Source organism: Canis aureus, chromosome 22 (assembly GCF_053574225.1).
Source record: "Canis aureus isolate CA01 chromosome 22, VMU_Caureus_v.1.0, whole genome shotgun sequence".
Lineage (NCBI taxonomy): Eukaryota > Metazoa > Chordata > Mammalia > Carnivora > Canidae > Canis > Canis aureus.
Window position 1 is genome coordinate 11,161,575 of NC_135632.1, and position 26,063 is coordinate 11,187,637.

A 26,063-nucleotide genomic window follows, 5' to 3' on the forward strand; every position below is an offset into this window, starting at 1 on the left:
TTCATCTGAATAATATAATTAATGTCACTATCCTACTATAAACTAAAAGCAAATCCTATAGGCAGATAAAATGTACTCTAACTTACTTGTCTTTCATTTGGCTACAGATAGGAAAAAGCCCTCCAGCAATGCCTCCATTTTCCTTCTAGTTCTTTCCAGTTTGAAACCCATTTCCAACTCTGCTTGTAAAATCATGCCTGCTAGAACCATACTCAGAGTTGTAGACAGTAGGGAGTTGTTGGTGGCATCTTGAAAAACCCAGGATAAAGTCTTCTCTAGGGATGCTCAGTAATGTATGTCAAATGGCTGAATGGCAAACAGCTCTTTTATTTGAAGACAGACACTCACTCTTGGTCTCTTCACCAGCTGGTTTATTTTACCTAGTGAAATTTTAGTATTAATATATGTTTGCTGAGGATTTGCTATGTGCCAGGCACTATTTTAAAAGTGCTATTTGAGGGGCACCTGGGTGATTCAGTCAGTTAATCATCTGCCTTCGGCTTGGGTCATGATTCTAGGATCCTGGGATTGAGCCCCGCATTGGGCTCCCCACTCAGCAAGGAGCCTGCTTCTCCCTCTCCCTCTGCCTGCTTGCACACACTCTCATTCTCTCTCGCTCTCTCTCTCAAATAAATAAATGAAATCTTTTTAAAAATAAAGTGCTATTGAATGTACCATGTCAATCTTCACATCAGTTAAGTGAGGTGGGTGCTGCTTTCGTCCTGCCCATGACACAACAGATAACCCAACTTCAGAGCAGTCCCTCAATGTCACGTAGCCATTAGGGATACCTGGGATCTGTCTGTCTGTGTGAACCACTGTTTAGACTACCTGAAGTGTGCTGGCATACATGATTTACCAGCCGCCAAGTCTGTCCTCCTCCAAGTAGCCTACCTTTTGTACAAAGGGTGTCATCTAGCAGTTACATGCTACACCCAACTGGCCAGTTGTGGTAGATGAACTAGGACTTGGCAGGAACTAGCTATTTTTCCTGCCCTTGCTAAGAAGCAGAGGAGTTGTACAAACAGTGAACTTCTGCTTTCTTTTCTGTCCTCGCTTTTGAAGGCACTGGAAACAGAGCCCAAGGTTTTAGTTTTCATATGCAGATCTCCAAGACTTCCATGTAGGGAATTGCAAGATTATCACAGATCCAAAGGCTCCCTGGCCCAGAGACCAGGACACAGTCCAGCAAATTCTCAACTGCAAAACTGACCATTATTCTCAGTTTTGCAATTGAAGTTTCAAATGTCCATGGTGAGGCTCTAGAGCTTGTGGTTTTATTGAGCTTTGCTCCCAGTTTAGAAAGGTGGAATTGAAGAGCAAGATGCAGTGCAGCTGCAGTGTTGGATGCAGCAAGGATATCCATGTAAAGGATGCCATATGCGCTGTGGAGTCTGCCTTCCAAAGCAGCAAACCATGGCTTCACCAACATCGTCCTATCCAGCCCATGTTTCCTTTCCCTCTGTATTAGGTTCCAGTTGGCTTAGATTCCTTTGTATGCGGCCTAAACCCTGAAAATGCAGAAGACCTTTGGGATTAAGAGCTCTTGGAACTAAAAAAAAAAGTCAAAATAAATTAAAAATAATTTTTTTAAAAAAAGAGCTCTTGGAACCATATCATCCTAACTTGTTACAGAGACGCAGTTCAGTTTTCTAATCTGAATTCCATCTGTCATAAAGCCAGAACTGTCTCTTTTCAACCTGTAGCACTTTCTGTCCTTGCTGAGTGATTGGGAAATCTGAAAACAATCTACTGGATGTTAAGAGAGGATTAAGTTACAACATTCATGCTTGTACCAACTGGAAATTATCCTACCTTATGTAATATTTTGGATAAAACTATACGGTACAATTTTATAACAGAGGGAAGAGAGTTTAGGGTGAAAAAGGAAACTACATCTCAAAGGAGAGGGGAGGTGAACAAATCCTGTGAACACCTGCAGCTTGTGAGGCAATCATATTTTACTTTGATGTTAGTTGATTTTTAAAACACATATATTTTTTTAATTTAAAGATTGGTATATTTTTCAAATTGTTAATCTCTCAAATCAGATTTGAATTCTATGCTCTGCCTGGCATAGTTGAGAACTGTTGTTTTTCTTTACACAAAATAAACCTCCAACATGCCTGAACACAAAGATCACTTGGGGCTGTGTTAAAAAATACAGATTTTTAGGCCTGGACCCCAGAGGTACTACTTCATATTTGGGGTACAGCATTCTGCATTTTGGGATGCCTGGATGGCTCAGTGGTTGAGCTCTGCTTTCGGCTCAGGGCCTGATCCTGGAGTTTGGGGATTGAGTCCCACATGGGGCTCCCTGGGGATAGCCTGCTTCTCCCTCTGCCTGTGTCTCTGCCTGTCTCTCTCTGTGTCTCTCATGAATAAATAAATAAAATCTTTTTTAAAAAAGGAATTCTGCATTTCTTTCTTCAAGCTTTGCCTTGAACATAAAAATATTCAAATCTCTATCTTTACCTAAATTCAGCAATTGTTAAAATCTGCATTACATTATACTCTGCCATTTGCCACTATAGATGGTTGAATAGATGATGGATGCATGGATGGATAATTCACTTCCTTTCACTAAGGCACCGAATAATATGTTCTAACTAGTTTCCCTCATGGTTTCTTCATTGTTTTCAATCCTAGGATTAATGTAGAAAGGGACAACAGATATTTAGTTAGAAGGTTATGCTCAATGTGTAACTGTCAAGAAGTTCTTTTTTATTGTGAAATCACGTCAGGCACATAAATATGCAGATTTAAATATATGTACCTTTTAAAGACTAGTAAGAACCCATGGCCCCTGTTCTAAGCACCTTGTTAGAACCAGAACATTAGGAGGAACTTCAGGCCCCTGTGGGCCATGATGAAACACTTGCCCCACACCGCATTTCCACATGTAACCATTTTCCTGAATTTCGTGTTATTCTCTAACTTTAAAGTTTCCTCATGTATGTATCTGAAAAAAATCTTCTGTTTCATTTTCCTGCTTTTGGAATTCTTAAATGATATATGTGTTCTCTAGGGATTTGCTTTTATGTTTTTGTTTAGTGTTGTAATTTTGAGATTCATCTCTCTTGATGTGTATGACTCTAAAACTATAGTTTTCACGAAAGTATACACTCACATCATATGAATGTACCAGAATTTATTTGTCCAATGTACCATTGATGGACATTAGGAATGTTTTTAGTTTCTTTTAATATGACCAGTGTGTCAACATTTTTGTATATATCTTCTGTATACAAGAGTCCTAGGAGTGTCCAGGATTTAAGATTCTAAAAAGATTTAGTTCTAAACACCAGAGATTACCATCATTAAAGGAATAGGATCAATTCCTCGTACCAGTTTGGTTGGCCTGTAATTCGGTCTGACATTTTGATGTGCCCCAAAATACGTTTTTAGCTTTTAAGATGCATAGGACTTTGAGCAACTAGCTCCAGTTCCAGAAGTGAGTAAAAATGGTGGGAGACTGTTGGGATTCCGATCCATGCTTGGCAAGACAGTCATTTGAGCTGGAAATCTGTATCCTGGCTTATGTGATGGTGGTGTTCACTGAGTCAACTCAGTATCCATATTGACTACGGTTTTATACGGTGATCTTTGACATCTATACTCAACATTAGTGACTTTCTACTCAGCTCAAACTACACAAATAACCCCCACTTTCATAATCTGATAAACAGGATAAAAAGAAAATCCAAAAGCAGCTTTAAATTTAGAAGTACTTGATTTTAGAAGGGTGGGCCGTTAATATATGAGAGAGGTAATTTAATGAAAGATAAGATATGGAAAGTATTCAACCCTTTGTCTGACATTAGATAAGCATTCAGTAAATTATAGCTTTTGTTGATGTGGTACTTTGTGATCATCCAGAACTCAGAAATCCTAAAATTCCTTTCTCTGATAATCACTTATTTCAATCTTGAATGAATTCATGAACCAAGGGTTCAAGAAGAAGGATTGGGTTCTCCCCAACCCTTGTTTCAAATCTCATCTCAACCTCTAGTTTACTTCTCTTGTGCTGTTCTCATAATGTTTACATATACATACTGTTCATTTAAATAAAATAAACTTCTTTTGGCTTCTTTTAAGCAAAACATGCCTATTTTGAACTTCTGATCCCTACCTCCCCAGTCACCACCATTTCCCCACCATCTTCCCCTCTACCTCAGTTAATGGCATTGTCATCAACACCTGTACCCTGGCCTGAAAAGTGACACTCATCCTTGACTCGTCTCTTTTCCTTTGTCCATCAGCAGCTCCTGTAGGTTCTGTTCCTGACCACACGTCACCCTCCACAGGGTTACCTCCCCGGTCTAAGCCAGCATCAGTCCCACCTGGATTACTGCTGCTATGCCATCCTCACTGCCTACTTCCACTCTTGCCCCCTCGGGAGAAAGTATAAACCAGCTCTCATCACTCCACTGATTAAAGTCCTCCAAAGACTGCCCAACTGCAATTACGACAAATCCCAAACATTTTGCCTCGGTCTTCAGGTATGATCAGACTTCTCTCTATCTCTTCCCTCCGTTCTCTTCAGTCCTTGTGTCCCAGACACACCTGACCTCTTTCTCACCCTTGAGCACCCCAAGCCCAGCGCCATCTCAAGGCCTTTGCGCGTATTTCCTGTTTTCCTAGAACCCCCTTCCTACCTTTGTAGTGTAATCCCTCCTTTCCTAGTTCAAACAGCTCAAAGGTTCCCTCCTGAGAGAGGCTTTCCCAGAACCTCTTCAAATTCCCATCCATGTTTTTCCTAAACCTTTGACTTCATTTTCTTTATAACTATACTATCTAGATTTAGTCTTAAATATTTGTTAATGTGTTTTTAATCTCATGGCACTAAAATATGCTTTCCAGAATGATAGGTACCTGTTTTTCAATATCTATATCAGTGTCTGATACATATAGGTGCTCAGCAAGTGTTTGTTGAATTAATGAAGGAATGAATAAAAGATAACTAGCACGGGCACTTGGGTGGCTCAGTGGTTGAGCGTCTGCCTTAGGGTCAGGTTGAGTCCCCTGGGTCCTGGGATTGAGTCCCACATCGGACTCCCCACAGGGAGCCTACTTCTCCCTCTGCCTATGTTTCTGCTTTTCTCTGTGTCTCTTGTGAATAAATAAAATCATAAATAAATAAATAAATAAATGTTTCATTTTTCAGGACTAAGTGGAATTCTTCAAAATGTCAGGTAAGATTTTATGAATAAATTTTAATATACTTTATTCTCAAATATGGATTATGTGATATTTTCCTTAAAAATTGGAATTTATTTCCTTGAAATTTTCTATTATTGTTTAGCATTTGGAGAATGCATCTTTTATATACATATGAACATTTCTATCTATCTTTGACAGAAAAGGATTTAAATGGATTTATATTGGCACATATGTACTGAAAGATCTCTAAAGTATGTGGGGAAAATTAAGTAAAGGACAAAGTAAGAAATTAAGTCTGCAAAAAGAAGCAGTAATAACAAGCCTGTGATGACAGCCTGCCCATATAGAGAAAGGCTCAGAATCAGGTCCTGCATTTTCAAGCAAATGCAGGAGACAATGGAAGGAGAGAGATACCACATTTATGGGATTTGTGTATTTCATGAGATAAAAACCAGTCAGTTAAGAGAATAAGAATTTTACCTTGTAGTGAATCCAGGCAGACATTTCTCTGATTGCAACAAGGGCACAAGATAGCATCATGGAAAGTGAGTTCACTCACCTTTCACCAAGGTCACTTTCACTGGAGAGGTATATTAAACCACCTCTAACTGAGTTGTGTGTGGCACTGCTGTGTTTTAAGGCATTACGTATTTATCATGTGATGTTTTGAATTTATTAAAACACAGTTATTTTCCAAAAAGGATTGGGGAAAAAATAAGATTCACTCTATATATTACTGTATTCTCCATATTAGGTAGTGAAGAAAAGAATTTTTGCTAATGTGTCAGGAGTTCATGTAGGTAGGCATCAGCATGAAGTGAGCTGAACCACTAGCATGAAAGTGTGTTGCTTTGGTCAGAGCACAATATGAATAATTGCTTCATTTTTTTTTTTAAATCTATATTCAGCCTGAAAATTCATCAGTTCGGGTTAATACAGGTTATTACAGGTTAATATGTAATTTACATAATGAATTATGTGTCTTTTAAAAATATGAGTATATTTCATATTATTTACTTTCACTGATAAGAAAAATGAACATATTCTCTTATCACGTTATCACTTCCATTGTAACTCATGTCCCCTCTACTTCTCCCAAGGTGTGGTCCCCGCAGCCCCTGAGCAACCTACAGATGAAGTAGAGAATCAAGTAAAGTCTCCTGATCCAAGGCCTGATGCACCTCCTGACTACAATTCCCATTTAGTACTAGGTGGGTTAAATAACCAGAAAGATTATTTTCACCTCTCCAAAAAACCATACTAATAGTTAAGATTGCTTTTAAAAGTAATTAAGTAATTAGGGCAGCCCCGGTGGCTTAGCGGTTTAGTGCCGCCTTCAGCCCGGGGTGTGATCCTGGAAACCTGGGATCGAGTCCCACATCAGGCTCCCTGCATGGAGCCTGCTTCTCCCTCTGCCTGTGTCTCTGCCTCTCTCTCTCTCTCTCTCTCTCTCTCTCTCTCTCTCTCTGTCATGAATAAATAAATCTTTAAAAATAAATAAATAAAAGTAATTAAGTAATTGAATGATTCAATAAATAAGTATTCTTATATATTTATGTAAGTATATCATGCCTCCAAAGTGCCAAGTAGTTTACGGGATGTCCATTAGAATACATTTGTAGGCACCTGAGGAAGGAATTTGTATAAAACACTGATGGTAATCTCTCTACTCTGTTATGAAAATATGAAGAAGATGTTCTAAGGCCAAGATGACAGTAACTGATTTTAGCAGGGATTAACAGAAGACGTAACTGAGGAAGTCAGATTTTTCTGGCTTGATAAGGAGTTTCTCATTCAAAGAAAAGGAAGGACTTCTTTCTGGCAGAAAGAACTATATGTACAAAAGCACAAGGTCATGAAAGTTTGGTATGAGACATGCAATGGACAAATGCAAGAGAAATGAGGGTGAATGGCCTTGAGTGCTGATTAAGGAATTATATAAATAATTTTGTAAGTCTGAATGCACTTCTGGTGGTGACTCAGTGAAATAGATACTCATAATGCTAGTGGTATTTGAGTTATTGTAGTCTTTTTAGAAAGTAATTGGCAATGTGTGAAATTTTTAAAATTAGAAATGTACTTACTTTTGAAGTAAGTAAGGAATTAATTAGGATTGTATACAAATACATTTTAATGATTTAGAAAATGATAAAGTATAGCAGTGTTTCTCTAAATGTATATTTAAGTGTACATTTAGAAGTATAAACCATTGAGTTAGTCTGTGAAAGAAGAGAAGAAACCCCAGGACCCACAGGATAATGGTTTTGGCCCTACCCATAATATCTGTGGGTATTTACCCAAAGGATACCAATATAGTGATCCGAAAGGGCACCTGCACCCCAATGTTTATAGCAGCAGTGTCCACAATAGCCAAATATGGATAGAGATGTCCATTAACAGATGAATGGGTAAAGAAGATACGGAATATATATAGTGGAATATTACTCAGCTATCTTATGCTAAATGAAATAAGTCTATCAGAGAAAGATAATTATATGATTTCACTCATGTGGAATTTAAAAAACAAAACAGGGTCATAGGGGAAGAGAAGGAAAAATAAAATAAGGTAAAATCAGAGAGAGAGACAAACCATAAAAGACCCTTAACTATCGGAAACTGAGGGTTGCTGGAAAGGAGGTGGGGGGGGGGGGTTTGGGGTAACTGGGTGATGGGCATTTAATTAATGGGGGCACTTGATGAAATGAGCACTGAATATTGTATGCAACTGATTAATCATTAAATTCTACCTCTGAAACTAATAATACTCTATATATTAATTAATTGAATTTAAATAAAATAATCATTGGTAACTATGTACTTAAAAAAAAAGAGAGAGACCAGGGGGCTCAGTTAACTTCTGCTTTCTCAGTGTTTTCTGAAAACAGCAGGGCTTCCTTTTCACCTTTCCCTTGTACGTATGCATATCTGCTCCGATATAACCCCTCATTACTGGCTCAACTCCTGCTAAATCCAAGGTCTTGACAGTCCTAAATTATAATCATACTATATCTGACCATTTCTCCAAATTTACTTCACTGACTGTCAACATGATCTAACTTATATTCATAGATCACTATATCCAAGAACCTAGATTCGTGTAGAACAAAGGCTCTCTCATTTCCAAGTAACATTGGTTATAAGTCATGTACTGTTCGTTTGGGAAAGTGTGTATTCCTCTCTGTATCAAAAAATTAGCCAGAGCATCAGATATATCATGCAAATCAAATGACTAGATAAGTTGAAAAACATGGTGCAGAACATAGAACTGAATTTTCAGTTATGAAATTAACAAAAATTCACTGTGACCGCCACCTAGTGGCTGAACTCTGTACTTATTTATGATGACTGATGCAAAATATGGCCCTGTAATTCACAGGAAGGAACTTGAAATACTATAGAAGTATTCGGCTTTAATTAATTTCTTTAAATTCCATTATTTAATTTCTATTTGCATTATAGTACTGGACATGTATTCCCACTGAAAATAACTTTGTCCCGAATATGTTTAAAAGAATAGTTAATACATTTTTATATGTAGTCTATTTAAAGAAAGGAAATGATACAATTTCTTGAAATAAAAAAGGATGATAATATGCAAAATAACTGAGAAGATACAAATCCCATAAAGCGGTATTTTTACATTAGTATTGATAGGACAATGCTCCACAACAGAGTTCTTTATTTAAATAAATATAGTATATTACAGTTACACAAAATTAACCGTTTTGCTTTGCTTCCCTACAGAACCAGTCAGAATCTTTAATGGCAATTGCAGAGTTCAAAGGGGAATATAATATGATGTTTACCATACATACTTGGATCATGTTTTTCCTTCTGTTCTCTTAACATCTGTGAATAATACATATAATAAATCTTTTGATTACATAAATATGTACTTAATTTTTCTTAGAAACATAATCTATACTGAATAGCCCCATAATCTAAATTATAATTTTCTAATTTGTTGATCCTCAAATTTTATTACATGAGGTTACTTTTATGTTGAAGTAACATGGTGGTGGGGATCCCTGGATGACTTAGCGGTTTAGCACCTGCCTTCAGTCCAGGGCGTGATCCTGGAGTCCCAGGATCGAGTCCCACGTTGGGCTCCCTGCATGGAACCTGCTTCTCCCTCTGCCTGTGTGTCTGCCTCTCTGTCTCTCTCTGTGTCTCTCATGAATAAATAAAATAAAATAAAATCATAATAAGTAAATAAAATAAAATCACATGGTGAAAATATTATAAGAATTAAGCAACTCACTGAAGTGATAAAACAGTATTAAGATAGTTTATGTGACTTTTAGTTGCGTTGTTTTTAATGGTTTTGAAAAAGAGGGTAGGGATATCTGATTTCCAGGAAGTCTAATATTACTCTTAAACACAGTTCTTAAAGGATATATTCTTCATGACAAAATGAAACCTGTAATTTCTTCCATTTGTTCTAAAGACACTAGAGTTTTGTTTTGTTTTGTCATGTAGCTTTAATTTGACATTGTTTCTAGTTACTATTACTTTTCCTCTAGTCTCTCCTGATTCTCAGTCTCTATCAAGACCGGTATGTCCCCGGTCCTTCAAAGCTGGTATTCTCCAGAGTTGGTCCATTCCCCTGCCCTGCCTTGTCTCCCTCTTCCACCTTTCCCATTCACCCAACCTTTTACATACTCTCCTGAGTGATCTTGGTAATTCGTGTGTCTTTAGCCACTTAAGAATCCCTTAGCCCCACCCATATCAATCTCCTGTGCTCTGAACTTGCATTTACTGCCTATAAGCCGCTTCCTCTGGAAGGACCCTGGATCTCAAACTCACTGGTCTGCGATTCAACTTTGGCATCTTGCTCCAGAACACATACCCTCCAATCTTTCCCTCCTCTGGAGGCTGCAGGGACCCACATCAGAACTTGAGAATCTGGGATCCCTGGGTGGCGCAGCGGTTTGGTGCCTGCCTTTGGCCCAGGGCGCGATCCTGGAGACCCGGGATCGAATCCCACATCGGGCTCCCGCTGCATGGAGCCTGCTTCTCCCTCTGCCTGTGTCTCTGCCTCTCTCTCTCTCTCTCTCTCTCTCTCTGTGACTATCATAAATAAATAAAAATTAAAAAAAAAAAAAGAACTTGAGAATCTTTCCTCATATCCAGCCTGTTACTGAGACAGGATTGTCTCTTCTCTTCTGTGTTGCTTATTATTCCTCCACCTTCTACTCCTTACATTACAAACTAACTTGCCGTCCATCTGCACTTCTGCAAGCACCTCCTGCCTAATTGAACCTCTTCCATTGGTTCTAAATGTAAGTCTAATTACCTCAGTTTCTATTTTATTGGCGTATAGTTTAGGTTCTTTGTGCACAGTATAGGTCTTTCATAATCTTCACTCCCTCTCCACCTTCCTTTCAAGCCTATCTGCTTAATCTCCAGATTAAGATGGAGTCTTGCCCCCTGTAATACTTAGCTTCCCTTGTGCACCTGTTCATTTTGTACCGACTCTCCTTGTAAAACCTTGCCCGTTGTGGAGGTGTTGCCTGGGTCTAACATGTCAGCACTAACATCATAGGGTACCTCCTCTGCCTAGGTTAGACACCTCTCCTCTCTAATCTCTTCACACACTATGAATCTACCTCTGATCCCACAAGTTAACTTGTTTCATGATAACCAATCACTTAATTTTTTAATCTGTGTATTTTCGGTAGAACTGAATGTCCTCCAAAACAGACGTGTTGGGGGGGGGGGGAGGCAAGATGGCAAAGGAGTAGGGTCCCCAAGCCACCTGGCCCCACTAACTTACCTAGATAACTTTCAAACCATCCTGAAAACCTACGAATTCGACCTGAGATTTAAAGAGAGAATGGTACAGAGAGAAGAGTTTGTGCTTCAAACAAGTACAACTCATTTTTAGCCACTCTGCACTGAGCAAAATGACTAGAAAGAAGAACTCACCACAAAAGAAAGAATCAGAAACAGTACTCTCTGCCACAGAGTTACAGAATATGATTGCAATTCAATGTCAGAAAGCCAATTCAGAAGCACAATTATAAAGCTACTGGTGGCTCTGGAAAAAAGCATAAATTGATGACAATTCAAGAGACTTCATGACTGCAGAATTTAGATCTAATCAGACCAAGATTAAAAATCAATTAAATGAGATGCAATCCAAACTGGAGGTCCTAACGATGAGGGTTAATGAGGTGGAAGAAAGAGTGAGTGATATTGAAGACAAGTTGATGGCAAGGAAGGAAGCTGAGGAAAAAAGAGAAAAACAATTAAAATACCATGAGGATAGGTTAAGGGAAATAAATGACAGCATCAGAAGGAAAAATCTACGTTTACTTGGGGTTCCAGAGGGCACCTAAAGGAACAGAGGACCAGAAAGCATATTTGAACAAATCATAGCAGAGAACTTCCCTAACTTGGGGAGGGAAACAGGCATTCAGATCCAGAAGATAGAGAGATCCTCCCCTAAAATCAGCAAAATAGACGTGTCTTTCTACATCATTCTGTTTCTCACAGCAAGCACAGCTGCTCATCCTTGAAATGGGCCTTTGGAACGTTTCCCAAATAAAGGAATGTTTGATTTATTTCATGGTTTTTTTGTCAGACAGTATTAGAAGAAATAGTTCCACAATTCATCATGATGTTCATGAGTGGGATTCTTACAAGTAACCAAAGTATCCCAGACTTCAGGAGCTTCAAAAGCTACTCTTCCCTTTAATGCCCAAATCACCGGGATCTGATCCTCTGTCCAATTTGCCTTATCCATAATCTTATAGGAAGTACTGCCTTATAGGAAGTACTGTCTTTATTTCTCATCCCAAACCACTTCTGGAAGACTCGGGGAATGTCTCTTCTTAGTGGTGGACGGTTTCCTCAACATTGGCTGACTCTAGACCATTTCTTTGCCTCTATGCTGGTCACCCCTTACTCATTCTGAAACCAGCTTTCAGCCCGCTAAGCTTTTTTTCCTATACTGTGACATCCTGTAGAAGGCGTGCGTGTGTGCTCATGCGTGTGTGCACATGAAAAATTTAAGACTTAAAAATACACCTATCAGCTAGAGTTACTTTTCTGGTCTGTAGTTCCTAGTCCATCCATAGAGTCCTATTTTGGATGTTCCTAACCCTTTTCCTAGCCTCCGATCTAAAGGGAATATTAGCATAATTTAATTAAGGGTGCCTCTGCCATCAGAATGTTTGAGTTTTAATTCTGCCTCTGTCGCATATTGACACTATTGATTCTTGAGCAAATTACTTAGCCACTTTATGCCTCAGTTTCTTCCTCTGTAAAGGATATTAATAGTCTGTACTACAGAAGGTTGATGCTAAGATTACAAGATTTAATACATGTAAAGTAGTTAGAACAGTGCCTGAAGCATAATAAGAGCTCAGTAAATATTAACTATTATCTTTTTTTTAATAGTAAACATAGCTTCTTCTACTAGGAGTTCCCTCCTGGAATGTATGGTGTCCAGGACCCAGTTCTTTGGGTTCTCTGAGAGAGAGCACAGTCTCCACCTTACCCCACTCTCTCAAATCTTTTTCATTTTGCAGGAGTGGTCTTTTCAAGGAATAGCTACCAGGGGTACCAAGGTGTCTCAGTTGGTTGGGTGTCTGACTCTTGATTTCAGCTCTTCATGAGCTCAAGGTTATGGGATCGAGCCCCAGGCTGGGTTCCTCGCTCAGTAGGGAATCTGCTTGAGATTCTCTCTCTCCCTCTCCACTGCCTCTCCCCACTGTGCTCTCTTTCTCAAATAAATTAGTAAATCTTAAAAAAAAAAAAAAGAAAAAAGCTACCAGTGGACCATTCACATTTTTCAGGAAATATCACTCCTTGCTCTACACAGCTGTGGCATTGCTTTTTGATTACAAAAAAGATACCAGACTCCCCAGTCTATAGACCTTCAGTGCCCAGAGTTTCTTTTTTTTTTTTTTTTGAGAAATCTCTACACCCAGTGTGGGGCTCAAACTCATAACCCCAAGATCAAGAGCCACATGCTCTGCTGACCAAGACAGCCAGGAGCCCCCTCAAACATTTTTTTTCTCATATTTATATATTTTTATTGTATTGTATTGTATTTATTAGAGACACACAGAGAGAGAAAGAAAGATTGAGAGAGAGAGAGGCAGAGATACAGGTAGAGGAAGAAGCAGGTTCCATATAGGGAGCCTGACATGGGACTCAGTCCTGGGTCTCCAGGATCACACCCTGGGCTGAAGGCGGCACTAAACCACTGAGCCACCAGGGCTGTCCCCCTCAAACATTCTTTTTTTTCTTTTTTTTTAATTTTTTTTTTTTTTACATTTTTATTTATTTATGATAGTCACAGAGAGAGAGAGAGAGGCAGAGACACAGGCAGAGGGAGAAGCAGGCTCCATGTACCGGGAGCCTGACGTGGGATTCAATCCCGGGTCTCCAGGATCACGCCCTGGGCCAAAGGCAGGCGCCAAACCGCTGCGCCACCCAGGGATCCCCCCCTCAAACATTCTTGATGACAATCTACTATGAACCACAGTAAACAATACATATATGTTTTTATTTATATATAACTATATATATTTAGTATATATATGCTACATATAAAATTTCACCAAGCAATTCTTAATACAGTGAGTATACAATGTATGGGCAATACACTTTGATTTTTTTTCTATTTTATTTTTTCTAGTGTACTAAATTTTATTTTTAAAAATTGTAGTTGTGAATCATTAAATCATTGATTTGACAGCCACTAATATACGTACAGATTGTAAAACACTGTATTAGAACAATGTTTCTCAAACTTAATTATTGATAATTAATGAAACAGCTATACTTAGACAAAACATTCCTTAAGACAAAAATTGTTATTAGAGATAAAGAACTTTTTACAATATTAGGAGTGTCAATCCATCAAGAAGATATAACATTTTTATATATATATACATCTAAAAAACAGTGCTTCAAAATATATGAACCCCAAAATGACAGCACAAAATACTAGTAATGTAGTAACAAAATCCAGCAATATATAATAAGGATTATATGCTATGACCAAATGCAGTTTATCTTGAGTATGAGAGGTTGATTTATCACATGAAAATCAGTCAATGTATGTACCATGTTAATGGAACATAGGACAAAAATCATATTATATCAATAGAGAAAAAGCATTTGACAAAATAATGAGAAACCTCCTGCATGATGAAAACATTCCACAAACAAGGAATAGGAGGGAACTTCCTCAATCTAATAAAAGGCATCAATGAAAAACCCACAGCGTAATTAACATCATGCTTAATAGCAAAAGCTGAAAGCATCCTCCTCCCCCCGCCCCCAAGTCAAGAGCAAGACAGGATATCTCTTCATTCTACTTCTATTCAACATTGTACTAGAAGTTTTAGCCAGGGCAATTTGGCAAAGAAAGATAATAAAAGTCATCCAGATTGGAAAAGAAAAAGCAAAACTATCTCTATATGCAGATAAGTAAAAAAATCCTAAGGAATACACCCATATACACACACGGCGCTAATAAATGAGTTCAGCAGTAGGGAGTATAAAACAGTGAATCCACTTTAGAAAACAGTTTGGCATTTCCTCCAAAAGTTAAGGCTAATTCCACTCCTATATATACTTGAGAATTGAAAACTTATGTTCACATCAAAACTCGCACGCTCACTTCACAGCAGTGTTATTTATAGTAGCCAAAAAGTGGAAACGATGTGATAATGTCCATGCAATGTAGCATTGCCAGGCCACAGAAAGGAATGAAGTACTACTAGCCTGTGCTATAATGGGCAAACCTTGAAAACATTATTCTAAGTGAAAGAAACCAGACAGGATGTCTGTATGTTGCATGACTTCATTTATATGATATCATATAGGTTAGGCAAATCTGTAGTGGTAGTGGTTTCCAGGGCCTGGGGCAGAAGCTAGGGAAGGACTGCTGATGGGTATGTGCTTTCTTTCTGGTGTGATGAAACTGTTCTGGAATGATATAGCCATCTTTAAAAGCCCCCCCCCCCCCTGAGGTTACTGTATTTGTGACCTTAGACAGTCATAACAATAAATATAATAGCATAAATGTGCACTGCTAATTATGTGCTAGGTCTTGTGGTCATCCCACTATAACCTAGTGGAAGTAGACATATTATTATTATCTCCAAAGGAGGCACCTAATACAGAGAGAGGCCAACATGTTACTTGATGTTTCTTTCTTTTTTTTTTTTTTTTTTGAAGATTTTATTTATTTATTCATGATTGAGAGACAGAGAGGCAGAGACATAGGCAGAGGGAGAAGCAGGCTCCATGCAGGGAGCCCGACGCAGGACTCGATCCCGGGTCTCCAGGATCACGGCCCTGGCCAAAGGCAGGCGCCAAACCGCCAAGCTACCCAGGACTCCCCTTACTTGATGTTTCAAATCTTATTCCAACACTTCTGTGTGGAATAATTATCTTACAAGGTTTAAGAGGATTAAATGAGTTAGTATGGAAAGCCCCTTAGTACATTGTTGGTACATGGTACACATTAAGAAAATGAATCGTTTTATTCTTTTTTATACAAAGATTTTATTTATTTATTCATGAGAGACACAGAGAGAGAGAGAGGCAGAGAGAGAAGCAGGCTCGCCACGGGAGCCTGGCATGGGACTTGATCCCAGGACTCCAGGATCATTCCCTAAGCCAAAGGCAGACGCTCAACCGCTGAGCCATCCAGGCGTCCCAGTCATGTTTTATTCTTAAGTGGATAATGCATGATGCATATCTTTTTCATGTAAAAAATTAGGTCGTTCTAACTTCTAACATGTTATAGTGTTAGTAATATCTAACATTTTCATTTGTTGTGGATACAGGACCCCCTGGACCAGCTATCCCTCCATCTGCAGGCCACGCAGGAAGCTTGCCTATGGGGCTCTACAGTCCACCTCAGCCCCATAACCTCCCCTTGTACCAGCCAGCTGGTGGTACCCATCCTATCCAGTACCAGCCTGGCAAATATCCTATGCCAAATCAGCCTGTTCCGGTAACATGGATGCCAGCGCCTGGTCATATGCCAAACTGCCCTCCTGGTCTGGAATATTTAACCCAGGTACTCCACACAAATCCAAGTGATTTTCTTATGAAGTATGACTGGGGACCTGACCAGAAGAGCTACAAAGCTGGACAGAGTGGATGAAGGTGATGGGTCAGTGATGACCGAGGTCCAGTTTGTGAGACTGTAGGAGTGGTGGTCCTCCTGATTTCAGAAGTGTGAAGGGGAAATGAGCAGTACAGCCATGTATTTGGCGGGATCAGTACTGTTTTCTAAAGGATGTATGTTGAATTTTAAGATACACAACGTGTCCTGTTGGAGGTGGTTTAAAAAACAGGAACAGAGGAAAAACTATCAAAGATGCTATTTGAGATGTCATTTGCATAGAAGTAAAGAGTTAACACCAAGAAAAACATGCAACAGAACAAAAAGACCATGAGTGAATCAATGAGTGCCTTAGCCCTCCCCTTTTTCTCATTACCCATAATTTTCATTAGCCACCTTAGTGACCAGTTTTGGTATAAGACCTGTTGAGGCCCACTCACCTGACTGTGTTTTCATACAAGAAAAAGTTTTTAATAAAGGAAGGATTGTATCCTCTCCATACCATCCTGTAATCAATTACACCACCAAACATTTATGTCTAGTTATTTTTCACTTTCTTTAATACCACATTCATGTATTTTTTATTAGTTAATGTATTCAATGAATATCTGGTAAAATATGACATTTCAGGCAATATTCTGGGCTCAGGGATTGGGAATGATCTATATTATCTAAAATTATATAAATATGATTTCTCTGTCCTCAAAGAGATTTCTTTTCTGCTAGAATATTCTCAAATATATCAGGTGATGAGCCCATCAAACTGTCTTTAGAGTGATTCCTAAGTGAAGTTAAGGTAGAAATTTAAGTAGTGGTGTTCCCAAATCCCTTCTCAAGAGATCGCATCCCAGACTGTTTCCTCCCCTTTGCCCTAATCCCAATCACAGGCTTCCAGCCCTGTGGACCCTCTCCTCCTTGAAGTATGCCCCTAGGGAGGGCAGTGGCATTAGTAATGCAAATAAATGGAAATCAGTGTGTTAACATCCTCCATAGGCACCTGTGAAAATAATAGAGAACTGAATGCTCCTGTGTGAGGCCCCTGGCTGACCTGCTTCCTATAATCCACTGAGAAAATAGCGTTCTCTGTGGCTGGTCCGTGTTAAAGCGTCCTGAACTTCTGAGCAACTCCAGTCTGTGAGTGACATGTCAGTGACACCAGGGAGGAGGGCCTGAGCTAGAAACAATCTGCGTCAACACAGCTTCTTCTAGGTGCCGTTACTGTAGCAAGAAGATGCTTTTCTGATGTAGCAGGCAACTGTTTTATCCTTTAAAGTAGAAGGGAAGAAAAGTGGTTTCCCTATCTGGACCAGGTTCTCTGCTGACCAGGTACAGATAGGCCAGTTTCACTTGATAATTTTTTTTTTATTCTGTTCGGTTTCAGAAAGATACTTTGGTGTCAGTTGATACACATTCTCATAACTATCTTATCCGTTTCTTTTCTAACACTGATTTCATTTCCTTCCGTTATTTCTGTTTTTCCTAATTGCTTTGTTCTCTCCCAACAGTTGGACATCATACACGTCCTTCAGCATTTCGAGCCTCTGGAAAGTATGTATAATTTTGTCGTGTTCACCAATGTTTGAATCAGGTAGAAATTTGTATCACCCAGTATCTAGTTCCTTATTTATGTTGATGATTTTTAAGTGGTTCAAGGAGAAAAGACTATCTTCTTTTACACCCTTTCTTCAAGAAAGTAATAAAGGGAATTATTTCGTATGATTTTATCTATTTATGTATCATACATGAGTTCTTAGGTTTGAAAAAGACGTTCATTTTACCTGGTCAACTTCCCTCACCTTAGAGGAAAAGGAGGAGCCAAGAGGTTAAATGAATTAGCCAGGGACACCGCAGTCACCTAATCAGTAGTAGGGCAGGAAATAGAATCTAAACCTGCTACGTTCTAGTCCAGTGCCCTTACCTTGGAAGTAAAAATAAATCGCAATAAACATGCTTGATCTCAGTTTATCCTCACTAGATTACTGACCTTCTCTTTACTGTCATATCTACACATTCATTTGACTACCACATAGAGCCTCAGAGTTTCCTGGATGTATTTTTGTATTTGCTGTTAGTTAATGACCCTAATCATTTCAGTATATTTCATGAGCTGATTAGTTGATGGTAAATGTATAATTTCACTTAAATGGTTTTACAATTAAAGTTTTCTGCATGCAGGTATTCCAGGAATATGTTTCAGTCTTTACATTTATGTGGAAAAGTTTTTTAAATCATTTTATACTGACCTTCTCTTAAAAAGATGTTTTAAATTTTCAAAATTACTAAATATTTATTGGGCATTTGTATTTTTTTTTTGGTGTCCCAATCAATTGGATATATTTCACTTTAGACTTTAAAAAGCTATTTTGCTTTAAGCCCTTAAGAAATACTTTTAAAAGACTTCTTGGTGCCCATTTTAACTGCTTCTAATTTAAAGTGGCTTTCTCATTTTATTTTTTAGTGATGACATCTTTTGAAACTAATAATAGATATGATATTAAAAACAACCTGGACCAGATGGTTTACGTTGTAACTGAAGACACAGACGATTATACCAGAAATGCTTATCGGACACTAAGGCCCTTCGTCCTCCGGGTCACTGACTATATGGGCCGAGAAATCATGACAATGCAGAGACCTTTCAGATGCAGCTGCTGTTGCTTCTGTTGTCCCTCCACCAGGCAAGAGGTCAGAGAACATAAGTCTAATCCAACTGATCCAACTCTTCGCAGAATGGTTGTGCTCCTTCCAGAATAACACATGGGATTTTCACTGGCTCCACTGGTCAGAATGAATGAAGAGAGTGGGGAAGAAGGCAGCCAGATTGTCTCACCTAAGGGAAATCACCTTGTGGGTTCTTGTCTTCTGGTGCTAGTTGGTGGGTCAGGCACAAATTAGGGTTATTTATTCGGTGACCACAGTGCTATCAGTTGTGTCTACTGAATTAGAAACGTACCTATGACCTAGAACAGAAGTCACACACATTTGTCTAAATGTACCTACATATCCCCAGATAAGCTGTCCTTAGACATCATCATATCCTTTTAGATTGGAAGACTACACTAGTCATCCCAGACTTTGGAAAACTTTGCGTTACCCATCCCAGACATTAAATGAAGATTGGAAAAGTTTGGATAACTTTACACTACCCATCTATCTTGCCACAGATAAAGAAAAGGTAGTTCAGAAGGATGAAGTGCCTGATGAGGGTGTTACACTCCCCTGAATACTAGAACTAGGGAGCAGGTGTTCTGAGTGACAGCTGGGTTCCTCTTCTATAACCTGTGGGACTCTAGAAAGTTTGTTTGAAGCGATTTGAGAGAGAGAGGTCAGCAAGAATTTGGAATTCTAGATATGCCATCTAAGTAAATTTGTGCAATTTATTTATTAAGAACCTCACTGCTCTTGTACATAAATATTCATAAGAATATTCCATAGGATTACTGGGATATTTCAAAGACTTACTTAAGTACCAGCACTTACTAAATGTTAATTTACTTATAATCTTCTCTGAGTTTTGATTTCCTATAAGATGAAAATAATAATAGTACCTATCACACAGGATTGCATTGAGGATTAAATAGTAAATAAATGAAAAATAAATAATAAATAAATAAATAAATAAATAGTAAATAAATGTTAACTATTCGTTACAGTACCTGGCAGATAGGAAGTGCTCAGAGAATGTTAGTTGTTATTTGCAGGAATCTTACTTCTCTCTTATTACTATTTTTGTAATAACAGTCTAATATTTGAGATGAATCTTCATCTATAATCCTCAATTCTTTTGGATATACTAGGAATTCTTCATATTCATGACTTGGATTTTCTTCTCAAATGAATTTTTTCAAGTAATTTACTTGTGTACAGTTTTTATTTTTTTATCTCTAAGCCTAAACTTACATGAGATCTTAATCCTAGGAAGCTGTTGAATTTATATGCTTATGCATATGTGTCAATCTATATATATGAACAATAATATCTTTTTATTTTTTTAAAGATTTTATTTATTTATTCATGAGAGACAGAGAGAGAGAGAGAGAGAGAGAGAGGCAGAGACACAGGCAGAGGGAGAAGCAGGCTCCATGCAGGGAGCCCGATGTGGGACTCGATTCCGGGACTCCAGGACCACACCCTGGGCTGAAGGCAGGCGCTAAACCACTGAGCCACCCAGGGATCCCCTATCTTTTTAAAATAATATCTTGATTTGACAGTTCATGAAGCTATACAGTCTTACACCATAAATAATGAAACCTAGTGGACTCAAAATTCTTAGAAAAGTATACGATACCAGAAAAACCACCAATAGAACTTTAACTCTGGGCTTTTACTAAATAATTTAATTTTATGACTGGTTATTATTAAATATGAAGATCTTAGTTCTTTACAAAGAAATACTATAAAGATAAATAGCTAAAACAGGGTAGCGGACAATCTTAAAACTTTTAAGAATGGCTTTATATATTCATATACAGATTCTGTTGTTTTCACAATATACAGTTTTCAAAATGCCTCTTTTCTTTCTGTTTTCTATTACAATTGTCATGTCTGAGATTTAAATCTAAGAAGTTACCTTGTTACTTTTTCATGGATTGTGCCAGAAGACATGAGACACCTAGAGCAGAGACCAAGAACTCTATCACAGTACAGTAAACAGCAGGAGCATCATGAGCAGCATGTTGGTGTAGGTCCCCTTGCCTTCATGTTCTGCAGGGTTGACTCAGAGGAACCCAGGCAGAGGCTGCATACAACACTGAGCTTAGAGAACTGGCCATTTTATGAGAAGCAGTAACTTTGTTCCAAAGGGAAATGTGATCTCATCTCTCAAGGCTGTTCACTAACATAACAACCCTAAGAAATAGCCTGGTTAAAATAGAAGACTCCCTACCAGTAATGATTTTTCTCGTCCTTGAATGACTTAAGAGCACATCCAGGTGGTACGTACATGTAATAGGTAAGTATGTAGCATCCTTCTCTCTGTTACTGCTTCTTTGCAGCTGGAGGTGCAGTGTCCTCCTGGTGTCACCATTGGCTTTGTTGCAGAACACTGGAACCTGTGCAGGGCGGTTTACAGCATCCAGAATGAGAAGAAAGAAAATGTAATGAGAGTGCGTGGGCCATGTTCAACCTATGGCTGTGGTTCAGATTCTGTTTTTGAGGTAAACAAATGTAAAAATAACATTTTGACTATTTTTTTCTACACACACTAACAGATCTTAGAATTCTTTGGTTTTAGATTATTTTTTTATGTGAATGGATAAAGTAGAATGAGGAAATAGTCATTGGTTGACATCAAATCATTTTCAAATTATGGTTAGTGGATTGCTGAATGTTTTCCAAAATGTTAGCTACTTTTTTTTTTTTTTTTATGGTTTCAGGTTCGATAAAGATAAGAAGTACCCATTTAAAACACTAAACCTGAAAGTAAATAGCTCGACTGAATCCATTTATTTTATTCTTGGTTGTATTTAATTAACCATTTTTACCAAAGATTTGCAGGAATGGGATACAGATCCTGAGTAATGAAAGTGCCCAACATATCACAGAACATATGAAGCACCCCAAGATTGTGCAAATTGTTTATTTGCATGGTAGAAATTTATCTGTGCCCTTAAGAGATAGGATAATATAGATAACATGGAAAAAACTCATAATAGATGAAAACATTTTCTCAGGAAAATAAAAAATCCTCTTGTTTTGCCTTTATCTCAGTTACTATGAAATGATTGCTTTCTATCCTATGAATCTGACAAAGGAGATTCCTAGAAATTTTTCTTGAATTTCTTAGAGAATCCTTGAATGCCTGGCAGTTCAGCAAGGCTTATTATCTAAAGTTGGTCATTCAGATATTTCCTATGACACTGAATAAACTTTTTTAGTTCTTCAAGCATTGCTTATGTATTAAAAGGCCATTGTAGAGAAATGGAAAATGTAGACAAGCCAGTTTTAGGGGCAGGAGGTATATGATCATTCTGATCTCCAAAGGTTAGCATTTCACTATTTTTCCTCTGGCAAGTGCCTGAGTTCCCCCTTTAGAAGTTATAGCTCCTTGGGATTCTGGCATACTTTAAGAAGACAGGGTGGATTTCGCCCACAAAAACTTGAGTGATTAGATGAAGTCTGTAAAGTACATACAGCTGTGCTTCCTTTTGCTCATGTGTTTCTCTAGACTGTAGAGATCCCCTCCCAGCCTCCAATTCCAATCCTTTATTATATGAGAAATAATTTCTGAATCAATTCATGTCATATGTCCCTAATAACTCATTTGAGGATGAAGAAACAGCCCTGGCTTGAGAACTGTTAGCCCAACTCAGTTATGAACCAGTGGCGATGCACTTAACCCTTCATGGCCATAATTCCTTATTTGAAATTACATTATTACTATATTAATTTTATATATTGTATTTATGCTATCTCAGTATAAAGTAGAAGTAGAAGAATGAAATATATACAACAAAACTTTTCATACTTCATAAAGTCACATTCTTATCTTTGTAGGTCAAATCCCTTGATGGCACAACAGACACCGGCAGTATTATTAGGAAATGGAATGGTCTGTTATCAGCCATGAGCGATGCTGACCACTTTGAAATTCAATTCCCATTAGACTTGGATGTGAAGATGAAAGCCATGATTTTTGGAGCTTGCTTCCTCATTGTAAGCCTTTTGCTTTTGAGTTGTCTTGAGAGAATTATTTTCACCATCAGATGCAGTATAGTGCAATATAGGAAGGCAATAACCTTTGAACCCAGGCCAATGTCTGTCTCTGCCACTTACTAGTTACATGTTTTGCAGTGTTTAGCACTTCCAGGCCTCATTCTCCTTAAAATGGAGATAATTATCCATTCTCTGTAAAATGGAGATAAAAATACATATATTTTTTAGGGTGATGAGCATTAACTATCATATGAATACAGGGGCCAGAAGAGTACTTGGAGTATATTAGGCATCCAGTGGGTGTAATTATCATCATTGCATGTTGTCTTTCTCATTACTTAAGGATGCCTATCATATGACTTCTTAATGAAATAAAATAACTCTAAAGTTATTGGCTATCAGCAGTTCCAAGTTTGTAATTGCTGCTGTTCATATTAGGTCCTCTTCGTAAAGATTTCATTCGATTCATTTATTCTTAACTAGAATGAGGACCACCTGATAAATTATAAAGGATAATATTTTATGCATTGCATCTAATTAGTATGTATCTTTATACATACAGTTCTCTCTCTCTCTCTCTCTCTCTATATATATATATATATATATATTTATTTCCCTCTCTCTCTCTCTCTCTATATATATATATATAATATATATATGTATAATTCTTTTTCTAATTTCAGGACTTCATGTATTTTGAAAGATCTCCAACACGACGTTCATCAAGATAGATGGACACTGCAAATCAGCAATCATGGTTAATTAAAAACGATTAGAAAAGTTGGGCTTAGAGTCCTCTCAATTATTTGCAAATATATCTGCTTTTGCAGATTATTTTTACTGGTTAATAGCTCTCATTCTTATTAGGTAGGCTAAGAGTGTAAGGGCAAGAATACAATCTAAACATGTGTTTTAATTGATTATCTGTCTTGTCCACTTGGTAGACTAGGAGTTAATCTTGAAAAGGCTATGACTCATTAACCAAGTAAACACATTACAATGAGCTTCAAAACACTTTACCATGAAATAAGGGAAAATGAATCCTAGAGCTCTCACATTAATAGGTCATGAAATGGTGAGCTTTTTAGAGTTATCTTTGAGATAGAGTAAGATGGCTTTTATACCTACCACTCCTACCTCTTGTCCTGTTACTGAAGACAGATTTGATTCCAGGTGAAAAGAATGATACTTTTGATATTAAAAAACAAAAAGGAAGGCAGATAGAAATACTATGTTTTATTGTACAAGGAAAAATGTATTTGTGCATATGTATCAAAACTTTGTTTTGCAAGTTTATGAGTTTCAATGGAAATTTTTATTTTATTACCAAATAAAACATTTTTTTATCATAAAATTTATAGGTTTATATTTTCCATGCATATTTTCTCATTCACTAGCATGGTCAATCAAGACCTGCCTGTGAGAAAAGGGAACCCTCTTACACTGTTGGTGGGAATGTGAACTGGTGCAGCCACTCTGGAAAACTGTGTGGAGGTTCCTCAAACAGTTAAAAATATACCTGCCCTACGACCCAGCAATTGCACTGTTGGGGATTTTCCCCAAAGAGACAAATGCAATGAAACGCCGGGACACCTGCACCCCGATGTTTCTAGCAGCAATGGCCACGATAGCCAAACTGTGGAAGGAGCCTCGGTGTCCAACGAAAGATGAATGGATAAAGAAGATGTGGTTTATGTATACAATGGAATATTACTCAGCTATTAGAAATGACAAATACCCACCATTTGCTTCAACATGGATGGAACTGGAGGGTATTATGCTGAGTGAAGTAAGTCAGTCGGAGAAGGACAAACATTATATGTTCTCATTCATTTGGGGAATATAAATAATAGTGAAAGGGAAAATAAGGGAAGGGAGAAGAAATGTGTGGGAAATATCAGAAAGGGAGACAGAACGTAAAGACTGCTAACTCTGGGAAACGAACTAGGGGTGGTAGAAGGGGAGGAGGGCGGGGGGTGGGAGTGAATGGGTGACGGGCACTGGGTGTTATTCTGTATGTTAGTAAATTGAACACCAATAAAAAAAAAAAAAAAAAAAAAAAAAAAAAAAAGAGATGAATAGAGGCTAAAAAAAAAAAAAAAAAAAAAAAAAAAAAGACCTGCCTGTGTATGGAGTCAGGATCAGACTATCAGGAAAAGAGGGGAGTAGGGCCACAGCCAGTCTAGATCTCTGAGCAACTTAGAGACATCAGTGCCAAGGAGCTTGCATTTAATCCATTTAACCTCTCTTGGTCCAGAGAGGTTTAAAACATATTTTAAATATGTTTGGCCAAATCTTTAAGATTGCCTATTGAACTTTTGTATCTTTTTGATGTGACACAGAAAAGATAGTTATATTTTTTCTTTCAAGAAGATCCCTGATAATCACCATGTTTTTCTAATGGCAAGAGTTAGAGTTTTGTCTCTGTCAAATATGACATTCTGTGTAGCACTTTGTAAAAGCAAAAACTATAAATCTTAACCTTGTTTAATATTTCTTAACTTAGAGATAGATAAATCTATATCTATGCAAGGAAAATAATAAAACACAGCAAACATGCTGCTACTTTGTGAACTATAGCTTAACGGTAAAATTATGTAGGATAACATTAAAGTATAAACGTACTTGTTTTATAAGCTAGTTAAAAGTATAGTGTAATAGTGAATAGACTGATGAATCAGCCTGCCTCTTTTGCACTCTACCTTCCTATCTGAACCTGGACTGTGATTTTTCAACACAGCCAGTATGTATGTAGAATGAAATATATTTTTCTCCTTGTTAAAGAAAACAAGCCTGAGTGTTCTCTGATGGGATTATTCAGAGATGAGGGCCTTTGCCCACAGTTCCTATTGAAGTCAAAGAAAGGTGCTTTGTCTTTAAATTATATTTATCTTTTCATGGTAAAGTTGTTTTACTCAGTGTCTTGTAATTTTTATTTCTGGGTGCTACTACCAGCTTGTTAAAAAAAATGTAAAACTGCTGTTTTTTTAAAAACTAATTATCTTATATTTGAAAATATAATTAGGCATTTAGTCTTAGACATTTATATTATTTCTTAAAATGTCTGACGTTTTATATATGAAATCAAATAGTATTGAGAAAGTTTATTTCTATAAACCTCCTTTTTTACTTGCCTATGTCCCTACAT

General features: G+C 37.7%; 1 protein-coding gene across 8 annotated transcripts in view; it reads left to right on the forward strand.

Moving 5' to 3' along the window:
• Positions 1-24,328, forward strand: part of PLSCR4 (phospholipid scramblase 4) — a 39,647-nt gene extending 15,319 nt beyond the window's left edge. For 5 of the 8 annotated variants that reach the window (XM_077864788.1, XM_077864787.1, XM_077864785.1 and 2 more), the window contains 9 exons: positions 4,263-4,502; positions 5,168-5,195; positions 6,264-6,374; positions 15,978-16,213; positions 17,767-17,809; positions 18,720-18,946; positions 21,256-21,417; positions 22,757-22,915; positions 23,599-24,328. In XM_077864788.1, the coding sequence (XP_077720914.1) occupies positions 5,189-5,195; positions 6,264-6,374; positions 15,978-16,213; positions 17,767-17,809; positions 18,720-18,946; positions 21,256-21,417; positions 22,757-22,915; positions 23,599-23,646 (993 nt within the window). In that variant the 5' untranslated portion in view covers positions 4,263-4,502; positions 5,168-5,188 and the 3' untranslated portion in view covers positions 23,647-24,328. The remainder of the gene's footprint in view (positions 1-4,262; positions 4,503-5,167; positions 5,196-6,263; positions 6,375-15,977; positions 16,214-17,766; positions 17,810-18,719; positions 18,947-21,255; positions 21,418-22,756; positions 22,916-23,598) is intronic. The other 3 variants (XM_077864791.1, XM_077864789.1, XM_077864790.1) reach the window with 1 other exon arrangement.
• Positions 24,329-26,063: the final 1,735 nt, after the last annotated feature.